This window comes from Rhagoletis zephyria, unplaced genomic scaffold (assembly GCF_001687245.7).
Source record: "Rhagoletis zephyria isolate East Lansing unplaced genomic scaffold, Rhagoletis_zephyria_1.1 Rzeph_scaffold_03821, whole genome shotgun sequence".
In the NCBI taxonomy this organism is placed as follows: Eukaryota; Metazoa; Arthropoda; class Insecta; order Diptera; family Tephritidae; genus Rhagoletis; species Rhagoletis zephyria.
Window position 1 is genome coordinate 33,052 of NW_016160904.1, and position 20,474 is coordinate 53,525.

The 20,474-nt window shown below is 35.3% G+C and overlaps 1 protein-coding gene across 1 annotated transcript; it reads left to right on the plus strand.

Moving 5' to 3' along the window:
* Positions 1–2,456: 2,456 nt before the first annotated feature.
* LOC108369739 (protein dead ringer-like) lies at positions 2,457–9,480 on the plus strand (the record flags this gene model as incomplete). The annotated part of the gene is made up of 5 exons (XM_017624915.1): positions 2,457–2,503; positions 7,043–7,326; positions 7,443–7,593; positions 8,814–9,225; positions 9,380–9,480. Coding segments are annotated over exons 2-5 (921 nt in total), but the record flags the coding sequence as incomplete, so codon positions are not given.
* Positions 9,481–20,474: the final 10,994 nt, after the last annotated feature.

Below are 20,474 nucleotides of genomic sequence, written 5' to 3' on the forward strand. Positions count from 1 at the left end.
CTGCTTTTATCTAATTTAGGCCATTTGTGTTGTGCTTCCCTATACTTATCCAGAGACGGCCACCGGACGATTATGTCGTAGAACAAAATAAGACGACAAACGTTAAGCACCGTTTTCTTCGGCAGTATTTTAACCTGTGCAGTGAACTGGGGTTTCCTGCTTCGAGTTCATTATTCAGTGTGGAGCTGAGTGCTGAGCCGGAACCATGGAAAAGATTAGGGGTGTGGCCGCTGAAGGCCATGGAAAAGCTGATGTTTCTTGCGTTTCTGCACAACACGCGCTATGCTGGCTCTATTCATTCCATCTGCCTGCGGAAAGAGAGGTCCTTATGGCAAAATATCGATTTGATGTTGCATTAGAGAGGCAATTCACTATCAGTACTAGAAGAAGGAGGGGTGGTAAAAGTGATTCATTAGCAGCCGGCCAGACAGAGTATCATTCTTAAGTTCCATCTGTAGACTGCACACTTTTCTGAGAGGGAACGTCTTCAGTTCTCGTTTCGCTCACAAGCAGAAATATTCTCCTATATCTGTGTTAGCTGCAAAGCTTCTCCAAATAGGATACTTATCTCTCTTCGGTTGGATAAGGCACTTGTGCTTCAGCAGAAATGCCAACACATGGATTTCGATCTCATAAACCTCATTCTTGTCGGAACCCTTTAGTTTGACAAAAGATAGACTCTTCCTGCTTGATTTTGTGAGCCGCCGGACGTTCGATTCGGGAAGGGTGATTAATCACGCGCCAATCTGGGTTGCTTGCTTGACAAAAGAGAGACCAAGATGCAATGGACAAGCGTATAAGTGCCTACATTTTTACATTAAAAAACCAATGCGCACTACATGCCTTAGGAAGTTTTGAACTAATATTGTAGGTATTTAGCAGCCAAATCGTTCATGCTTGGGCAAGCGGTGCGCATGTTCTGTGTTTAAGCTTTCGTAATTTTGCTGCAATTACTTGTGACTCACTCGTGTTGCACTTTTACTTACAACCAACTACTTGTCTGCTGTTACCCACTTACTTATAATTTAAGCGTCCAAGCTTTGCCTTTTTCACTCCTCTTAGCAACGTTTCATTGCAATAATATTCCATATCGCAGTTTTTAAGCGTTTTTTTCGCAGATTTTGTATCTTTTTTTTTTTTGGAAGGGCAATTCGCCATTTTCGTCACTTCACCTCTGGCTTTGCATAAGCTCGCGATCGACCGCACAAAAATTCTGCTAATAATATCAGCAAGCAGCAGTTAACTGCCAACAGTCAACATTGGCCGAAAACCACTTGGCTGACGAGTCCTACGGCTAACCAAACAACAACTGCAGAACCAGTCAACCGGCGAACCGGTCAGCCAGACTGCCATTCAGCCGTTACAACACCAATGTTGCACTTGTTCTTCACGTCCATCTCAATGCGATCGCTGACTGGTAGTTAGTTATCGCCGCGGTGTTGCAATTCTCGCCCAGTGATGCCAAACATTCTATGTTAAATTATTCGCTGAAATCGAAAAATGTACCTCCATTACCTCCACGGAAATATAACATAACCATAGTGCTTACTTTCCTAAAATTCCTTTTTTTATTTTCCTTAGTGTTACCGCGTATTACTGGCGTTAACGTCCAAAGATAATTAATTTTGACTTCACACAAATCTGTATAAACATAATTACTGCAAGGGGGATAGAAATAATTTAATTTTGCAGCCTTGTTTAATTGTGTTACAAGAAAATCCATTTTCTATTTAAAACATCCCTTTTAGCCTTCTAATAATTGGTGTTGCAAAATATCCCTCAAATAGCGGAATTACGCACAATCTGGCATCACTGTTCTCGCCACTCACACCTCACAACTTTGTCTGCTCTCGTTCGCGAAAAAGAACGAGCATTTTGCCTCACAACTGCGCACAACTTCAAAGAATCCGCAATCATATTTAAAAACTGTTCAAAAGCTGCAAAGTTGCAATTTCAGCAGCCAGTAAAGCACCAGTTGATGCTACATAGTGACTGGGTGTCGATCTGCCGATCGATCGCGCGATCGATTGCTCGGACCGTCTTCGCCATTGGCATTTCGCATACATACATATGTATACTGTAACAACAGTAGCAGCAGATGATGCATACGAACGGCTAAGGAAGGTATGGTAATGGCTGTCGCGCAGTAGATCATGGATGGATCGCCGTTGCTGCCGCTGCTGGTGTATTGGGCAAGTGCAAAAGGCGGTGTTAATCTGACCAACAGGCTCTAAATGCCAAATGCCTCCAATGCGATGACTAGCAGTTGAACTGGGTTTGTTGGCTGGGCCGCTGGATGCTTTTCTTAGCATTTTTAGTATNGCAATAGTCACAGTTGCGCTTAATTTGTACCTCTGTGCACTTCATGTACAAACGGCGCAAAGAAACTACCAAAAAAGGTAGTAGGCATAAATAGTAATAACAACAACAATGCTTCTGAATAACAACTGCGGCAAACACGTCGGCTAGTCAACTGGTCGATAAACCTGTTTCGACCCATAAGGTACACATAGCGCAAACGCAACAATTTGCAACATGTATGCATGTATATCGTACACCGTCTTCGAAAGAGACACAACTCAAAATTTAGCATTTTTGAAATTATGCGGTAAAAATGTACACTGAGCTCTTATTTACCTTTCCGCCATGAAAAACAGCTTCTGATAAAAATACAATCGCCGTTCGGAGTCGGCGTAAAACAATAGGAAGGGACCTACATCAAGGCGTCAAACTAGTATTATTACCTATTTTTTATATATTCTTTTTAAGTTTTTAGTTGTTAAATTTAAATTTTATTTCATTCCATTTTATTATATTTTATTTTATTTTATTATATTTTATTTTATTTTGCTTTATTTTATTTTACTTTACTTTACTTTACTTTACTTTATTTTACTTTATTTTATTTTATTTTATTTTATTTTATTTTATTTTATTTTATTTTATTTTATTTTGTTTTATTTTATTTTATTTTATTTTATTTTAATTTTATTTTATTTTATTTTATTTTTATTTAATTTAATTTTATTTTATTTTATATTATTTTATTTCATTTTATTTTATTTTATTTTATTTTATTTTATTTAATTTTTAAAAAAATAATGCGAAACGTTATAAAAAAATTTTGAACAAAACAATTTTTTTTGTTATTAAAATTCAATGCCACCCCTTAGCGACTCGCAAATTGCACTTTATTACCAGAGCTGGGTCGTAATGATTTCTTTAGGAATTAAATTACTCCCAATTACAGATTACAAGGAATTGTAATTAGGAATCAATTCCTTCAGTTCACAGCAAAGGAATCGATTACTTTTTCAATTCCCTGAAGTAATTTCAAATGTAATTGGTTTTTTCTTTAATTCCATTACAAGGAATTTCATATTGTAATTGAAATCAATCACGTGCTAGTAATGTAATTTTTTTTCCAATCCCTTTGAAAGGAATTGAAAATGTAATTGATTTTTTTTTTCAATTCCATTACCTGGAATTGCAAGAGTACTTTAGTTTTTCAATTACTCAAAGGAATTGTAAAAGTAATCGAGAAACTGAAAGTTCATTCACGAATGTACAATACGGAATTTTTGTTGTGGTCAAAGATTAAAATCGAAAGCACACATTGGACATCTTCTATGTATGTATATCTATATCTATATACATATATAAAAATGTTGTGTTCGTATGTCACGGTCATCAAAACCCGAGAACGGCTGAACCGATTTGAATATTTTTTTTTTTTATTCGGTATAATACCAGAACCAATGATTTAGCAAAAATTTGGAGGGTTGCCACCTATTTTAAAATTTTTAAACCCAATTATATTGATAAAATTAATGAATTATTACAATATGGGTATCAAGTTAAAGAGGTTTAAGAAAGATAACTGCTGGAAGTATTTTTGACGAGGGTTGCCACCTATTTGAAAATTTAAACTCAGTCAAATTGTTGAAGAAATAAAATATTGCCATGTGGGTGTCAAACTAAAGAGTGTTAAGAGGCTTACTGCCGAAAATATGTTTGAGGAGGGTTGCCATCTGTTTGAAAATTTAACTAAATTACATTGATAAAATAAATAAAATGTTACAATATGGGTATCAAATTAAAGAGGTTTAAGAAAGATAACTGTTTGGGGTGCTGCCACCTATTTGGAAATTGTAACTCAGTTAAATTGATAAAGTAAATGAAATGTTGACATGTGGGTGTCAAACTAAAGAGTTGTAAAAAGGCTTACAGTCTACCATGAACACTTCCAGAAATATGCAATATGAAAAGTTCGGTTTATATGGGAGGTGCCACGCCCCATTCTCCAACCAAGCAAATTTTTCTCCATGCAATAATTTTTTGTATGCAATACTAGCAGGAAATAATGTTACACATACGCCATATCGTACATGACCGTATGATCATGTTAAAGTTTGAATTTTTTTCATTCGCAATGAAAACTTAAAATGAAAATAACATGACTAAATGACCTTATCTAAAACAACGGTATACAGATCCGTAACATACTACTTAAAATTAATTTTACGTCTCGGCGTTTTTTGTGTAATTTAGCGTTTACTTAAATTTTTCGATTACTTTTTAAATTACTTTGAGGAATGGAATTGGAAAAAAAATCAATTACATTTTCAATTCCTTTCAAAGGAATTGGGAAAAAATTACATTTTCAATTCCTTTCAAAGGAATTGAAATAAAAGAAATTACATTACTAGCACGTAATTTGTTCCAATTACAATATGAAATTCCTTGTAATGGAATTAAAGAAAAAAACAATTCCATTTGAAATTACTTCAAGGAATTGAAAAAGTAATCGATTCCTTTGCTGTGAACTAAAGGAATTGAATCCTAATTACAATTACTGAGGAATGTAATTGTAATTGTAATGTAATTGCATTTACCCAGCTCTGTTTATTACACTCAAATTTAATGATCAAAAGGGTTTTTTTTTTAATTTTGGTGAAATTTTTTTTAAAACATTTAAAATTTATTTTGTGAATCTTTTTTCGTTTCGGGAGCACCCTACAATTTTTTTTAATTCTTTTTTATTATGTAAATTTTATTAACTGGAACAGGAGAATCGATTTTCTTCAAAATTGCCACTTTTTCGGCACTTTGCACTTTAACCATTCAATACAAACAAAAAGAAAAAAAATCAATTGGTCTTTTGCAAATTTTATAAGCTTTCATCAATAATAAAAGCTAATCAAATTGAGTGAAAAATGAAGGCTCCAGTGAATTGAGAACACCAAATTTCAGTTTTGAACCACTGTGCAGCGGACGCTACATATCGCCGGTGATACTGTAAAACGTTCTAAGTCGCTTATTACCTATGGTGCTTAACTGATCTGTTATCTGTATCTGATCGCTTCTGGCAATCGTTCATCTTCATCAGCCAAAAGTAGGCGGCTTTGCCATTCATTTATTGGGGTGTAACGATTTGCAAATGCATTCCGGTTCAAGTAAGAGACCATCTAAGTGTCAAGGGTAGTAATAGACATAGACCGTTTCGCTGTATCACCGACGATATGTACCTACACATGTGGCATAAATTAGATTGCCTTTGCGTAAAAAAATATTTTTTTTTTGATTTTTTTTATATTTCTCAAAAACAACACCAAAACACAGAAGTGCCCTCATTAACGTTTTTCTTAAATATTTTTGTTTTAATTACTTTTTTACTGATCAGAACTAGTACGTACGAAATTCTATACTTAATTTTTTTGTGCGAATGAATTATAATTTTGGCTAAGCTTTGTGTGAATATCATAATTGTGACCATTCATTGCTGTCAAAGTTATAAATATTGATGACTTTGTTAATGAGAAAGAGATCAGCAAATACTTAACCCCACTTTTCACGCCATACAATTTTTGAAATTTCTTTATGCTTCTAAATTAAACATGTGTTTTTAAAAAGGGGGAATCTATTTAATACATAGAGCGGCACCATTTACGAATTACGGCATGGCCATCATACTAGTTAAGACAAATTTAGTATGAATTTATGTTTGGGAAACTCGTTTGTGGGTTCAATGTACGCTAAATGAATTTGGCACAAGTACAAACTAGAAAATATAATAATTATCAGAAAAGAAGGAAAAAAAAAAGTCAAACTCATTAAGCGCCGTTGCTTGCGACGAAATACTCCCCGTTCCAAATCGCACCGATAAGCGTTGCAAGCAATGTTCCACACTCAATCGTTAGTGGAGTAATATAAAACAAAAACAAAAAAAGAATCGAAAACACTGCAGAATGTCGATCATAATTCATTAATAGTTTGCGGCGAATAGGCGCACTAATCTACCAACGATCTAGCAGTCCAATGCGTTGCTTGCTTCGCTTTCGTTTGCTGCGCATGCGCTTTCGATGATTAAGCTGCGCGCGCGTACAACAATCTAAAATTGTTGGCAATTTATGCAAAAATCACGTTTGAATTCGATTAAGAGCAGCGAATGAGTATAGTGGAAATAAAGGAAATTCGTTGCAAGCAAAATAATTTGCAGCGAAAGGAAATACATAAAGCCATCTTATGACTACATACATTCGTTTTTATGCTCGCTTTCAGCATCCATGGGGCATGCAAAAAGATTGTCGCCTGTGTTGTTGTTTTATTTTTTTTTATTTTAGTATATCGCTGCATGTTAAACACAAAATTTGCATTCGACTTGTCGCAGTGGGTTGCAATATTGATCGATAGTTTGTTGCATTCGACGCGACCTCAGCACGCTTTATGTGCCCCACCAATAGCATCGGCATCAGCATCAGCATCAGCCTCTGCAAAAGCACCAACACTCTTTTTTTTCTGACCATTTAGTTCGATAGTGTCGTTCGATTCATTTGCTATTCTAAGTGGTTCATTTGTTTTGCTGCTAGAATAGTTTCTTTATTTCCTATATCTAAGGATGTGTTTGTTCCTTAATGTGTTTTCATGTTGCACCAAATTGTTGCAATAAATTTAATAATCACTTTATGCCATTTGTTCTTAGCAGTTTATTCTTTGCTTACTCAATTCATTCCTTTTCTTTTATTGTAAAATCTTTTTACAGTCTCGCGACGCTCCTTCGGATGAGGAAATGCGTGATTGTGATTCGATCGATGGTGATCATCATCATGTAATTCGTGCAACACGTTTAAATGTCGCATCTTTGAAACGTAACCACAGTCACAGCAACAGCAACAACAACAACAAAAATACTAATAATAATAATAACAATAACAATATTGGCGGTGGTGATATGAGTTTTGGTGGCAACGCCGGCAGTGCAAGTATCGGTGTTGGCAGTGGTATGGGTGTGCGTAGTCCCGATCGTCACGCTGATCTTCAAATGAGGTAAATTAGTTATTAGTTCGATACTGGTGGTGCTTGAAGAGTGCAGTTTGGCACTACATATTGGTGGACATATGACATTGAATTTTTGTTCTTTTTTTTATTATGTGCCTTTGCAGTCATCATCATCAGTTTCCTTCGAATCATCCGCTAAATGCGCTCGGTAATTTCATGGGCATTGGCGGTCTACATGGCATTCCAAATCTACAACACAATGATGTGTTAGAGAAGCTAAAGATGCAAGTTCGTGATATGAAAGTGGGTCTAATGGTAAGTGTTCGAGTAAACTAAGCAAGCAACAAATGACTGAGGGTTTTAACTTAATCATATTTGAGTGTACCGTGTACGAGAGCCTGAACCTTTTGTAGCTGTAAAAATGTTATATTTCGTTTCCTGTTTCATTACTTGCTTAAAAGAGTCGTGTGCTCTCGTTGTTTTTCTCTTTGACCAGAGAATAAACTATGTTTACTACACAAGGCAAATTTTGTCAACGCGACTCAGTTGATTTTTTGTCAGTTATGGGAGCACAAAGCGTGTTGCTCGAGCACCGACGCAGAGTGGTTCAAAAATTGCATTTTGTGTTCACAATTCTAATGAAGTTTCCAGTTTTCACTCAATTTGATTACCATGAAGGCAAAAAAATTTGCAAGAAACCAGTTCGGACCGATTTATGAATTGTGGTTTGTTTGTATTAAATTTTTTAGTGCAAAATGCAGAAAAAGTAGCAAATTTTGAATAAAATTGATTCTTCTGTTCCAGTTAATAAATGTTACATAATAAAAACTAGGTGAAAACAATTATAGGAATCTCCCAAAACAACAAAAAAAAATCATTTTAAATGTTATAACAAATTTTCAAAAAAATCAAATTTTGAAGTGAAACTTCTTAATCGAATTCGGAGATGGTTGCGTTAAATACTTTACACCATATCATAAAATTTGTATCGTTCGTTTGATTTTCAAAAATGAGGTGTCAAATTAAAGTGCTTGTCCTTTGAAGATGAAGATGAAGATGAAGATGAAAATGAAGATGAAAATGAAGATGAAGATGAAGATGAAGATGAAGATGAAGATGAAGATGAAGATGAAGATGAAAATGAAGATGAAGATGAAGATGAAGATGAAGATGAAGATGAAGATGAAGATGAAGATGAAGATGATTATTTAGTCTCACGATGTGGTGATCCAACGAACAGAGTCATACTCTTTTCTTATGAAAATATTGAATGTTCTGTTCATCATCATCATTTCGCAATCTGGATGAATTTTGCCATATTTTCGTTAAGTCAAGGAAAGTTAGATATGAGGAGTTCGGTCCTTTTCATAAGAGTAGATTCCACTTTTGTATACCTTTTTTATAGTCAAGTTGTCAGGCCCTTATTATAAGCGGAGTAAGCGCTTAAAATTATTTATGCATTGCTTGCATCCTCTTATTTAACTGAAGCAGACACTCTAAAATTTCCTTCTTCTGTCTTCATTTCTCCTTTACAGGAACAAGACTACGCCGCTGCACATGCGGCCGCTTTCGCACCAAATCTTTTACCCGCAAACTTAAATCCAGCATTTTCGCTGCCACCCACATCAATGAGCCAGTTCGAGCATCGCGCGCAGAGTCTGGCTGTACAAGCGGGCGGCGGTGGTGGTGGTGGAAATGTCAACACAAGCATCTCCAATGGCAATTCACAAAATCCACACAACAGTGGCGGCAACAACAATTTGAGCATGAGTGGCGCGTCGTGTTTGACAAATGGCGGTTCTGGCCTGCTTGGTGGTGGTAGCGGCAGTGGCGCCGCTGGTATGGGTGGTGGAGTCGGTGGCGTTGGTGGAGGTGGTGGTGGTGGCAGTGGCAGCGGCAATGGTGGCTTCTCATTCACCTCACCAACGGCACCGAGCTCAAAAGACGGTAAGATTTATAATGTTAAACTAATTTCTAATAATTTGTTTAGCGAATTTATCCATTTCAGAAAATAATAATTATGATTTGATATTTTTGTGTGTTTAAAAAAGTGAATTAAATTTTCCTGCTAAAAAAAAATATTTTTGTCTTCTTTTCATAGTTAATCCCGCATCGAATTCTTCCACATCCAGCGAAGCGTCCAATTCATCTCAACAGAACAATGGCTGGAGCTTCGAGGAACAATACAAACAAGTGAGACAGGTGAGTTAAAATTTTGATAATTTTATTTTGTCGCATAAAAGAGTTAATATGTACCTTGCCGACAAGTTTTTGGATTGTACAAAAAAAATCGTTGGAGCTTTGGTGTATTAGCACGGCATTCTCTGATGAGGGCCGCGCATTATTATATTAGGAGAAATGATTTGTAACGGTGTGTAAATGAAAGATTTTGAGATGGAAAAATCAGGAAAGTTAGCCTTGTTGGATAGAAGAGTTACCTTGATCTTTAAAATGACCTTCAGATATAGAAGGATTTAAATGTTTTCTTTTTTTGCCCAAAAACAGCTTATAATTAATTAAAAAAAAATTAAATGCATCTTTTGGTTCTTACAACTTTTTCGGGACCTGCCCCATTCTGTGATCTCTGTTGGTCCTCTTCGAGAGCCATAATTAATGAGTACCCTTTAAACAGAAAGATTATTTTAGAAAATATAAATGACATACGGCTACTTTCTGAGTACCTGACACAACCAAATTTCATTCCACTTGCACCGAACAGGTGTGATCACAGAGTCGGAATGCCGGTTCTGCCTTGAATATGAATATGAAACTTCAGAGCATATTCTCCGTCTCTGTCCGGCTTTGTCAAAACAAAGATTGATCCATTTTAGAGCTTCAATGGTCGAACCCTTTGTTATAAAGAATTTTCCTATCAAGGCCCTTTCAGGATTCATAACAAAAGCCGAAGGTATCTTCGCCACACAGGTCCTCTTGTTCTGTTACACCCAAAAATTAACTAACTAATTATATAGAGCTATGAGAACCCAGGTTTCTTATTGAACGTCAAATTTCTCGACCTGAAATTATTTTGTCAAACTATCTGCATTCTTTGATGGATTTGCCGAGCTTGTTTTTAATAGCTCCCGATAAATCCGATAGTTGTGCCGTCATGCCACCACTTTACATTCAGCTAAACTGGCTGGCTTCGCCGATTTGTTAGTTCTCTCATTGCTTTGGATACTCTTGTTTTCGGGATTCCAAGCAAGGTAGACAATTCTTGACTGAGACAGCATAATTACATTTTGCTTTTCTTGAGCTAATTTGAAGTCAAGATTTACTTGCCCTTTATTGAGGTTCTATCATCCTTACCACTTTTCTATAAAATGTATATACTATATAGCATATAGAGTGAGTTGGCTTAATTTTTTCCAAATCCTCATTTCGAAGGGTGTTGGTATATTTCCGTAATTTTGATTGTCTAACCAACTAGATTAATTTCTAACGAAATCTGGCCTTGGTGCAATTGGCTACGCGATTTTTTAGTAGTTCAGTTTTCTATTAAAATACTTCATCGAATATATTCCACGAATTAAATTAAATAAATTCACAAATCTTTTCCAACTGCCCCCTTTGAATATACGTGACAGAGAGCATAGGGCTTACAAAATTCACTACAATGTGAAGGGATTATGTGAAAGGATAATGCCTAGCTGAAACCGATACTGTCTACATCACAATGGCGTACCATACAATACCAGCGATTGTGCCAATATGTATCGACAATAGCGATAACAAAAGCACGCTAACCAACCGATGTGTAACCGATAATCCACTTAATCCGCCTACAAGAACACGACCAATTTACACACATACACATACATACATGTATGTACATACATATGTATGCAAATATCACAAATATATAGACCATTGAACGACCAACCAAACAACAAGCAATGCCTTAAGGCCAAATAGCGACAGAAGACTTGAGACGAATATGTACATGTGTATATTAGGGTGGTTAAAAAATGCATGTGAAAAAGTAAGGTAGAGATTTTAATGCTCTCAGCCCCTAGCATTGTGCTATTTTGAAATCAAAATAAATATTTAGAGGTCTGTTGAAGCTCTCAAAATTTTCCGTGTATTTTATACGGGGTATAGAAATGGTATAGAATTCTTGAAAATCTATATTTTTAGATTGGAAAGCTCTGTTTCTCTACAGAAGACTCTTAATAATAATACCCATTTATTTATTTAACCATTTATCCTAGTAACTCTATTTTATAGGTCCACCAAAATCCCCTGAAAATGCAATGCAATAGAAAATGGTTAAATAAACAACGTTTTCTGATCGAAAAATACTGATTTGCAATAATTGTATACCACTTTTATGAAAACTTGAAACGACTTAACTTCTTTTTTGACCACCCTAATGTATATTGCATATGTAGACGACTGAGTGAGCAGATAGGCAGAGCTGAATAAACCATCAAATCAAGCAAACCCAAACTGGTTAGATTGTTCGCAAAACACTAATTCATCGCACTTTAGTTTAGTATTAAATATACGAAAATGCATAAAATAATGGTTAGAGCGGAGCAAGGAAAGAAGCGGAGAGGTTTCTTGTGTGGAGATAGAAAAAAATTGCTGGAGATTGTGTGTGTGCTTGTGGTATTTGGTGTAACGAATTTGAGTTTATGGTACATAAAATGTACTATTCAGGCGCAGCGGTAATCACACGAACTAACAATGTGGCACAAACTGCAAGAAGACAACAATGTGCGGAGAAATACAAATTAGTAAATAACAACAACAACCAATAAAGCTGCAGTTACCGGCGTTACCAGAAGTTGAGATTTGTCTTCAAACTTAGGATTATTTTAAATCATAATTACGATTTTTTTGGATTGAAAGAAAACTTTTAATAAAAAATTTTTAATCGCATAATCTGCGTCGAAAAAAATCCTCAAAGCGTAGATTTTTGTGCAAAGTTTATGTACACATATTAGGTTGCATCACTAAAAAAAAAGTTGCGGGTCGTCCACCGGAATTATAAAATCTAGATATATTTTAAGACCGCGGGTCGTCCACCGGAATTATAAAATCTAGATATATTTTAAGACCTCCAAAATATTTCGAAAAATTATTAAGGTTTTCTATTCATATATTCGAACATTCGCATATTCATGTGTCGAATATCCGGGTGTTCTTTTGTTATCAAGATATCCGGTTAGTATCGGTTCATTTTGCTATCCGGATATCCGTTAATAGACGTGCATTTTTTGCTTAATCAGATATTCGAAAATATTAACGAAATCCGAATAGAACTTCGAACTCTAGTATTTAAGCATGTCGGAGCAAATTTCCACATCCAGAACTACGAGAGCTCTAATGAAGACCCTAAATAATGAGATGGCTGTACACCATGATAATACAACCTGTGGCAAACCATGAGACAGTAGTTTGGGTCTCAAGAACTAATCTACCAACGGGGAGTCAATAACACGACATCAATGGAAGTCATTCTCAAACATGAGACACTTCACCTAAGCATACACGGAGCAGGTCGCCAAACAGAACCAAATAAATTTTACAAGATAAAAATTTGAAAAAAAGTTATATCCTATTAGCACATAAAGAAACTGGTGTCTTCATTTCCACTAAATTCATTTCCATAGTTTTTGAAAAGAGATTTAAGGTAGATTTATGCAAAAAAGGCAAAAGGAAGGAATAAGCTATGCATATTGTTGAAAGATCTAAGCAGATTTTGCAACTCGGCTAAGGAGATACCTTCGCATATTATCGTTGACTGTGAAAACGCGCCGTCAAGAGAAGTCGTGAAAGTATTCTACGCTTAAGAGGTAAAACCACTTTAAAATATTCGAAAGATATATTTTCTCTTTTTTGGGTTGGGCAGCTTCACAGAAGCTCCCGCTAACACCTTCGAGACCCTTCCCATACCATCTGACGTCCTTGTTGGCTAGTGTCAGTTGCGCAAGATGGTAACTGCTGCAGCGCACGCTTTATTCCGTTCGGTAGATTCACTGTAACACCCCGGTGAAGCTGATGAACCGGCAAATGAACGTGACCATCTACGTCAAGTTCATCGAATGGAACACGGTGTAAGAAATCTTAAAATGGAGGTTTGTCGACTAGTGAACCGAAATAAGCGGAAGTAATGGGAATAGCTTCTTAAGCCCCGCAACTTCATTTCTGTTGTGAGTAGTTTTTCTTCAACAGTGAGGTCCCTTTCCATTTCGATGGAACTTAATGAGAGGGTGGAAATCAATTCTGTGGTGGTGCCTCGTAAAGCTCGAAAGAAATGCGCTATCTATTTTAGCCGATTGCCTTCACGATTTCCTTCAGTGCAAAATATAAACGTCAACTGACAGCAGGCTAAAAAAGCACCTACAACCAAGTCGACTTTGTCTTTCACTAGCGATGAAGTTAAGATGGCGTACTATTGCTAAAACATTTGAGTCCAACGGTAGTAATCTACCGACCTTACTCCTCAGTAAATTGTTGGCTACTCTTATCATTTCTTATAAGTGCCAAAACCTTGCCAACCAGCCTACAAAGGAGGGTCTACTCGGCCGATAACTTCCTTTCCCAGTACTACTGCGTTATTTTACGTGCAACCAAACCCTGCCACGTACCAACATGGCTTTCGTAAAGTGTGCAGACCCCCACAGCACTTACCGCCATAAGTATTCGGATAACTCGTGGTTTTAGCCGAACCACCCTAATATTTATCATCATACCTGTCGATAGTTATCGAAAACGTTTATCACTCCCCTCTACAAAAGGATTTTGGGATTACATCAGTTAAACTTCCGCACCACGAAGCTTGCGAAGCCAACGCAGAGAGTTTCATCGATCTCATCCACGAACGACTGTCTTATATTGGCGTCCGGAGATGGCATTGATGCCCTTCGTTTTAAAACAAGCGGTTATCTCTCCGATCTTGTGAACTTAATTTTTGCACGGGGCCTTACACTCTCAAACCGACGGCGACTCTTTTTCCATCACAATTATGCCGAGGGTTATTAACCCGAAAAATTTGGGAGCCACTTTTGAAAGAATGCTATTCTTCTTCATACACACAATCGTCACTGCCAATAAAACATCGAGTCCTCTAATCGGCAGTATAACGTGTGAAGACATTGGTCATATCTTCAAAAAAAAAAGGTCAGGGAATTCGGGACCTCGAAATAAAGCTCTCACGAGGATATTGCAGAAACTGCCTGGATGATGGACAAACAGGAGACGCAATATCGAGTAATTGTTGCCGAGCAGTCTGCTCATAGTCAGCTCAACGAGCGCTGGGCGAAAATTTTGGAATTTAAGGCGGATTTAGTCTTGGCCACGGTTTTGAAGAGATTTTAAAGCATAAAAAATCCGCATAGAAGGCGATGAAATATTTTATATATAATCATTCGCTGTTAGGCTCTCCAGATAACGAGAGCCTAAACAACTTAAATCTAGCTTATTTTTCTTATACTTCTGACGCGTTTAAATCAGCGATGGGCAGAGAGGGCTGTTACTTTGCACGCGCCCATACAAAATGTATAGAAAGCTCAAAAGGGCTTTGCCCGCGGGTAAGGCGAAGCCCATCGCCAGTTTAAATAGATCGCTTAATCTGGCAACGCTACGTTCAATACAAGCTGTATCGATATACATACATACGTTTACAAAACATCCTCTCTCTCTCTAACGCCGACAGTTATCTGGCCGCTCATTTATAGGATTTTAATGTTAAAAATCTGTTCAAGTTCTCACACGCCCTGTAAGCTACATATGTATGTATGTATGTAGTGAGCCAGTGAATCTCAATTAAAATCAACCCACCATTCCTACCCATTAACGAACGAATAGTTGGTTCATGATTCCTCCCAGCTAAAATACTCGGCTGAAACAATAGTGCCGTTGAGGCTGCGAAATATAAATTGTTTAGAATGTGTGGGTGGGATAACACGAGTACTTGTATCTGCATTCATGCATGTTCATTAATGTTTGTAAGTGTATGCTCAACACATGCTACATTGATTACTTAATTAAGCTCGGTGTAAATATTAAATGCGTCGGTGATTAATAGCAACTCATCAATAGACAATTTAATTGTGTTTTTGTGGGTGAAGTGAGGCTGCAATTAACTAACATTTATTAAGTGAATTGTTGTTGAAATCTCTAACCGTATACGATTTTATGCCCAGCAGCGTGGAAAAAGTGTCAGCTTGTGTTTTTAATTTGACTTTTTTTTTCATTTCATCTCGCGGCAAAACCTGATTGATTTCCCATCATTAACGAGTGCTGAAAAATGTGCACTCAATTTATTGCCACCCAAATTAGTTCGGAATTCTTCCTTTCAAGTACTCTTTTCGGCAATTAATGTCCGTTAAGCATGATTTTGCCTAATGTTTAATGTCCTTCCTTTTTGGTAGCCTTTTACGAGTGTGTATCTCTTTGAGTACCAAATCCACTTGAGATGGCGCATATGTTGACACCACCCGGCGCGTATTTCCGGTCCTGCCACAGCATCCCTTTAGTGTCGTGTAATAGCATACATACATATTCACTAGCAGATGTCTTGTGCATATTGACCAAACCTTCGCATCTTGTAAATTATGCAGCAATTGAACCGGTTAGATTTTTCCAAAATTTTCTTAAAAGTTTGTGCCTAAAATTTTATATTGTGTATACTTAGAGTCAAAAATTTCTTGTATAAATACAAACTAGATTCAGGGGGAACAGAAATTACTGATTTTTCGGTTAATAACTTGTTTGAATGTCGTCTTCTTGCCGCTCTAGCCGAGCGTAAAGCTATGGCGAACTTCAAATTCCCTAAATTTCGTAATAGCTCATAAATTGTTTTGTAATACATACCAATCTGTCTATATGATTCGATCTAGGATGAATACTAAGCCAAGTTTAAGAAAATATTGAGATTTGTAAAGATTTTTCAAAATTTGTGTCTTCAGTAGATAGGCTTTTATTGTAACACATATCCGAAACGGAAATGCATAATCAAGTGGATTAGGCAAAAGATGAATCACCGAGCGAATTCAAGGATTCCAAACTTTCCAGTCGTCTATTACATATTTAGAAGGTGAGTTTGAAGTTAGACCAGAAAGTGGAATATTCTGGCACATAAACTGGTAAAAGAACAAAATCAACATAAGCACCTTTTGGGCATATTGCGCTCCAATAGTCCCATGGATACCAATAAAATTTCTGGAGGATTTTTTTTAAGGCTTTGAAAATGTCGCTGAAACCGCTTTTGGCCGAGTTTAATAAAGCATTAATAACATACATACATTCAAGAAGCATTGAAGTGAATGTTATGATGATAATTATTATAATGAAAGAAGTGGTGGTTAACTTGTATTTAATGATTATTAAGATTTTAACAAATTATCATTCATAATAACATTATTTGTGGGAGTAACAACTAAATTTTAACTTTTCCCGCTCTTTGGCAACGCCTTAGAAAACAAAATTCCCACTAAACTATTTTCGGATTTGTCTTTTCTTTACTTAATTTGGTGCTAGTTATACAAATACATCAAAATATTTTAAATTAAATGTACGTATGAATTTATCTCCACTTTCAGGGTCGATTACCCTACTGTGCATCCCAACCATTTCCGTTTACTCCCAACCAACCAAGCGCCGATAAAGAAGTTTCACTTCAAAAAGGTTCGTTTTCCAATCATTTTCGAGTTATTAACCAAGCCCAATGTTTATTGGGTATGTATTTTACTTTCAAAATGAGTGAAAATTTTAAATCTTTCCTTGCGCAGAAAAAATACATATAAGTATGCCCTTGAGTGGAGCTAACTAGGTAGTTTTTATTTTTACGATTTTACCATTACACACATAAATACATATTTATGTATGTATGTATATCTTTAGGATAAGCGAATACAAATTTTGGATTCGAGTGACTTTCACACCTATTAATGCTCTGCAGTACTTAATTATGAATTTGTAACCTTATGTTGCACACATGCCAGCAATACTCCACTTCCATTTATAGCCGAAGCACTTTCTACACATTAGGTGGTCAGTTGGAGGAATAAATGTTTGTGCATATGTAAGTAGATATCTATAGAAATTTGCTTAAAATATTATATATGTAAATATGTAGATTAGGGCGGAGTAATTGAGTTTCGAAAAAAGTATATGGCATATTTAAATTCTACGTTCGATTCTAAGCGAAAATGGTTAACAAACTATATACCAAATATACCTTAAAAATTGTGAAGGTATATTCAAGTATCGTATATGCAAAGCGGAAATCCATTTTTTGTAATTTTATCAAAATCCGCCTACTTCACAAATACCACAGTATTAACTAATAGTTCTAGTGGCTCGTGAGAGGTATTAGCAAAACAAAAATACTTTGAGGATAATATCTCAAATACTTTCGTTTCATACCCATTTTGTAATATGAATGAACTAAATTAAGTTTTTGAATTAGGTTTGCCGCTTCAAAAATAATTTCTAATTTCTAATTTATTTTATAAATTGAATTGAATACAATTTTCGAAACGGGTGGTAACCTCGGCAGCAAATTTTCCTAAATATTTTTAGTTTGATACCCATATTGCAATATGTAATTTATCTTTTCAATTAAATTTAATTAAAATTTTCATATACGTGGTAAGCTTACACAAAAATATTTTCGGCTGTAAACCTTCTTAACCTCTTTCTTTGACAGCCATATTGCAATACATATCTATTTATTTTATCTTATCAATTTAGTTACATTGACATTTTCAAACAGGTGGCAACTCTCTATTTTGTTCATATATTTTAAGTCAAACCTTTAGCAATAGATCAGTGAAAACTGCAATCAATTCAATGCATTATATTTAGTTAATGCGCATACAAATATATAGAGACAGCCAAACAGCCGAAAATTCTAAAAATTGTTGAATTGGCTTCTGTTGCTCTAATATTAATTTTTCCTAAATATCCTTAAAGTACAGACATCGGCCTGTTGCAATTTTATTACAACTGTATATAGAATAGATATCTAAATTTAAAAATGGAATTAAGACATTCTTTGAACAAATGAGCGACATGTATGTAAATATATCAACATACAATATGTATTGTCGGTTCTTGCCGAAATTGCCCACAAAATGTATGAATTTTAAATGTACGCAGAATTTCCGTGCCCGCATTGCAAGCATAATTGAGATAATTGCTCGCCGCCGACTACAAAATTGCACACACACAATTCTTCTAATAGTTTATGCGTTCAGCATTGCATATTCCTATCTACATACATACATACATATGTGCATACATAACAAAAACAACTTTGTATATGAAAAACAAATGACTTATCAATCAAACTATTTTTAAGTAAATTAATGTAGGCATTTCCTGCCTTTACCCCAAAAATGTGCAGTGCAGTGCAGTGCGGCTGCCACTCGAAAATAATATTGCCGAAGTGTCGTTGCGAACACATGCAGCGCAACAAAACATAAAAAAAGTGCATAATGCAGACGAATGAATATACTATGTACATATGGATGAACATACAGTGCCGGACAAAAGTATTGGCACAGAGAATTTTTCGCAATATCTGAAAAGTTTTTTATTCTAATTTATTTTCGATAATTTTTTATAAAAATATATAGTTCGTCCTACACCAAAAAAACATAAAAACTAAATCTCTAAATTTTGTGCAAAACTCAGGAAAATTCAATAAATTTGCATACTTATTTGCAACTTTCTATTCAGATTTTTTAGAAAAATTCTAAGTATGCAGTTTTATAGCTCAACTAATTTTAGTATAACAAAGTGCAAGCTTGACGGTGCAAAAAATCGCATTGTTTTTTGGCAATTTTTTTCAGTCAGGTTCTTCCGTACAAAGTATGTTCGACAATTGATTTTTGTATGGAGAAAATGGGCAACACCTTCTACTAAAAAAATGTCCAAAAATCAACGCAATTTTTTAGATACTTCAAACTTGCACTTTGTTATACTAAAATTAGAATTTCTTTAAAAAATCTAAATAAGAAGTTGCAAATTAGTATGCAAATTTATTGAATTTTCCTGAGTTTNTTAAAAAATCTAAATAAGTTGCAAATTAGTATGCAAATTTATTGAATTTTCCTGAGTTTTGCACAAAGTTTAGATATTTTGTTTTTATGTTTTTGGGGAAGTACGAACTATATTTTTATTAAAAAATATTGAAAATAAATTAGAATAAAAAACTTTGCATATATTGCGAAAAATTCTCTGTGCCAATACTTTTGTCCGGCACTGTATGTGTTTTTGTAATTAAAAAAACAAAAAAAAAAGGAGATATTCAGCACCTCTGTGTGTGTGTACTGTTCCCGCTTATAAATACCTATAACGAAATCGTCGCTGTCTGCCACATTGTCTGTCTGCTTTGTTGTAGAGGAGCTGTGGCGGCAATTGTGATAGAGCCGCTTGCTGCAGCTATGGCTGTGGCCGCCGCCGCCATATTTGCCACCATTTTTCCGTTTTTTTTTTTCACACATTCCTATTTGCAATATTTTTTTCGTAGCGATTTTTCCGCTTCAGCAAACTAGAATGTTTTGCACATATATGTGTATGTGGGTATGCAAAAATAAGCTGATGAAGAAATAAAATTTATTTTTGGTTGCCGCCTCTTAACTTAACAGCCAATTTGGGCATTCTTTTCTTTTAACGAGCGATAAGATAATGGAGTGCCGATCGAGTTAAGTGAAAATGTAGCAAAGAAAACTTATGTAAAAGGTAGAAAATTACTTAAGTTATTAAATTTTAATATTGGTACTACATATAAAGTCTTATATTATTACATACGTATATTAGGGTGTATCACTATTGATAAAAACTCCATACTGTTTTTCCACCGGATATATAAAGTTTACTACATTTTAAGACTCCCGCCAAAATATTTCGAAAAACCATTTGAAAATACCTGCGAAAATCGATTTTTTTAATAAATAAAATTAGTTTTTAAAAATATTTTTTCAAAAAAATCTATTCAGATGATAAAAGAGTTTAAGCTTAAAAGGTCAGCATAAAAATATTTAAAAATTTTGTCAATAATCAAAATATGTATTGAGATTTTTGGAGGTACTTTCAAATCGCTCTGGGCACATAAATCAATATTCTTTCGCAATATTTTGGCGGAATCTTATAACATACTAAATTTTACGATTGTAATGCAAAAACCCGCAACTTGTTTTTGGTGATACACCCTAATGTATATCAATTTTTTAGTCGAT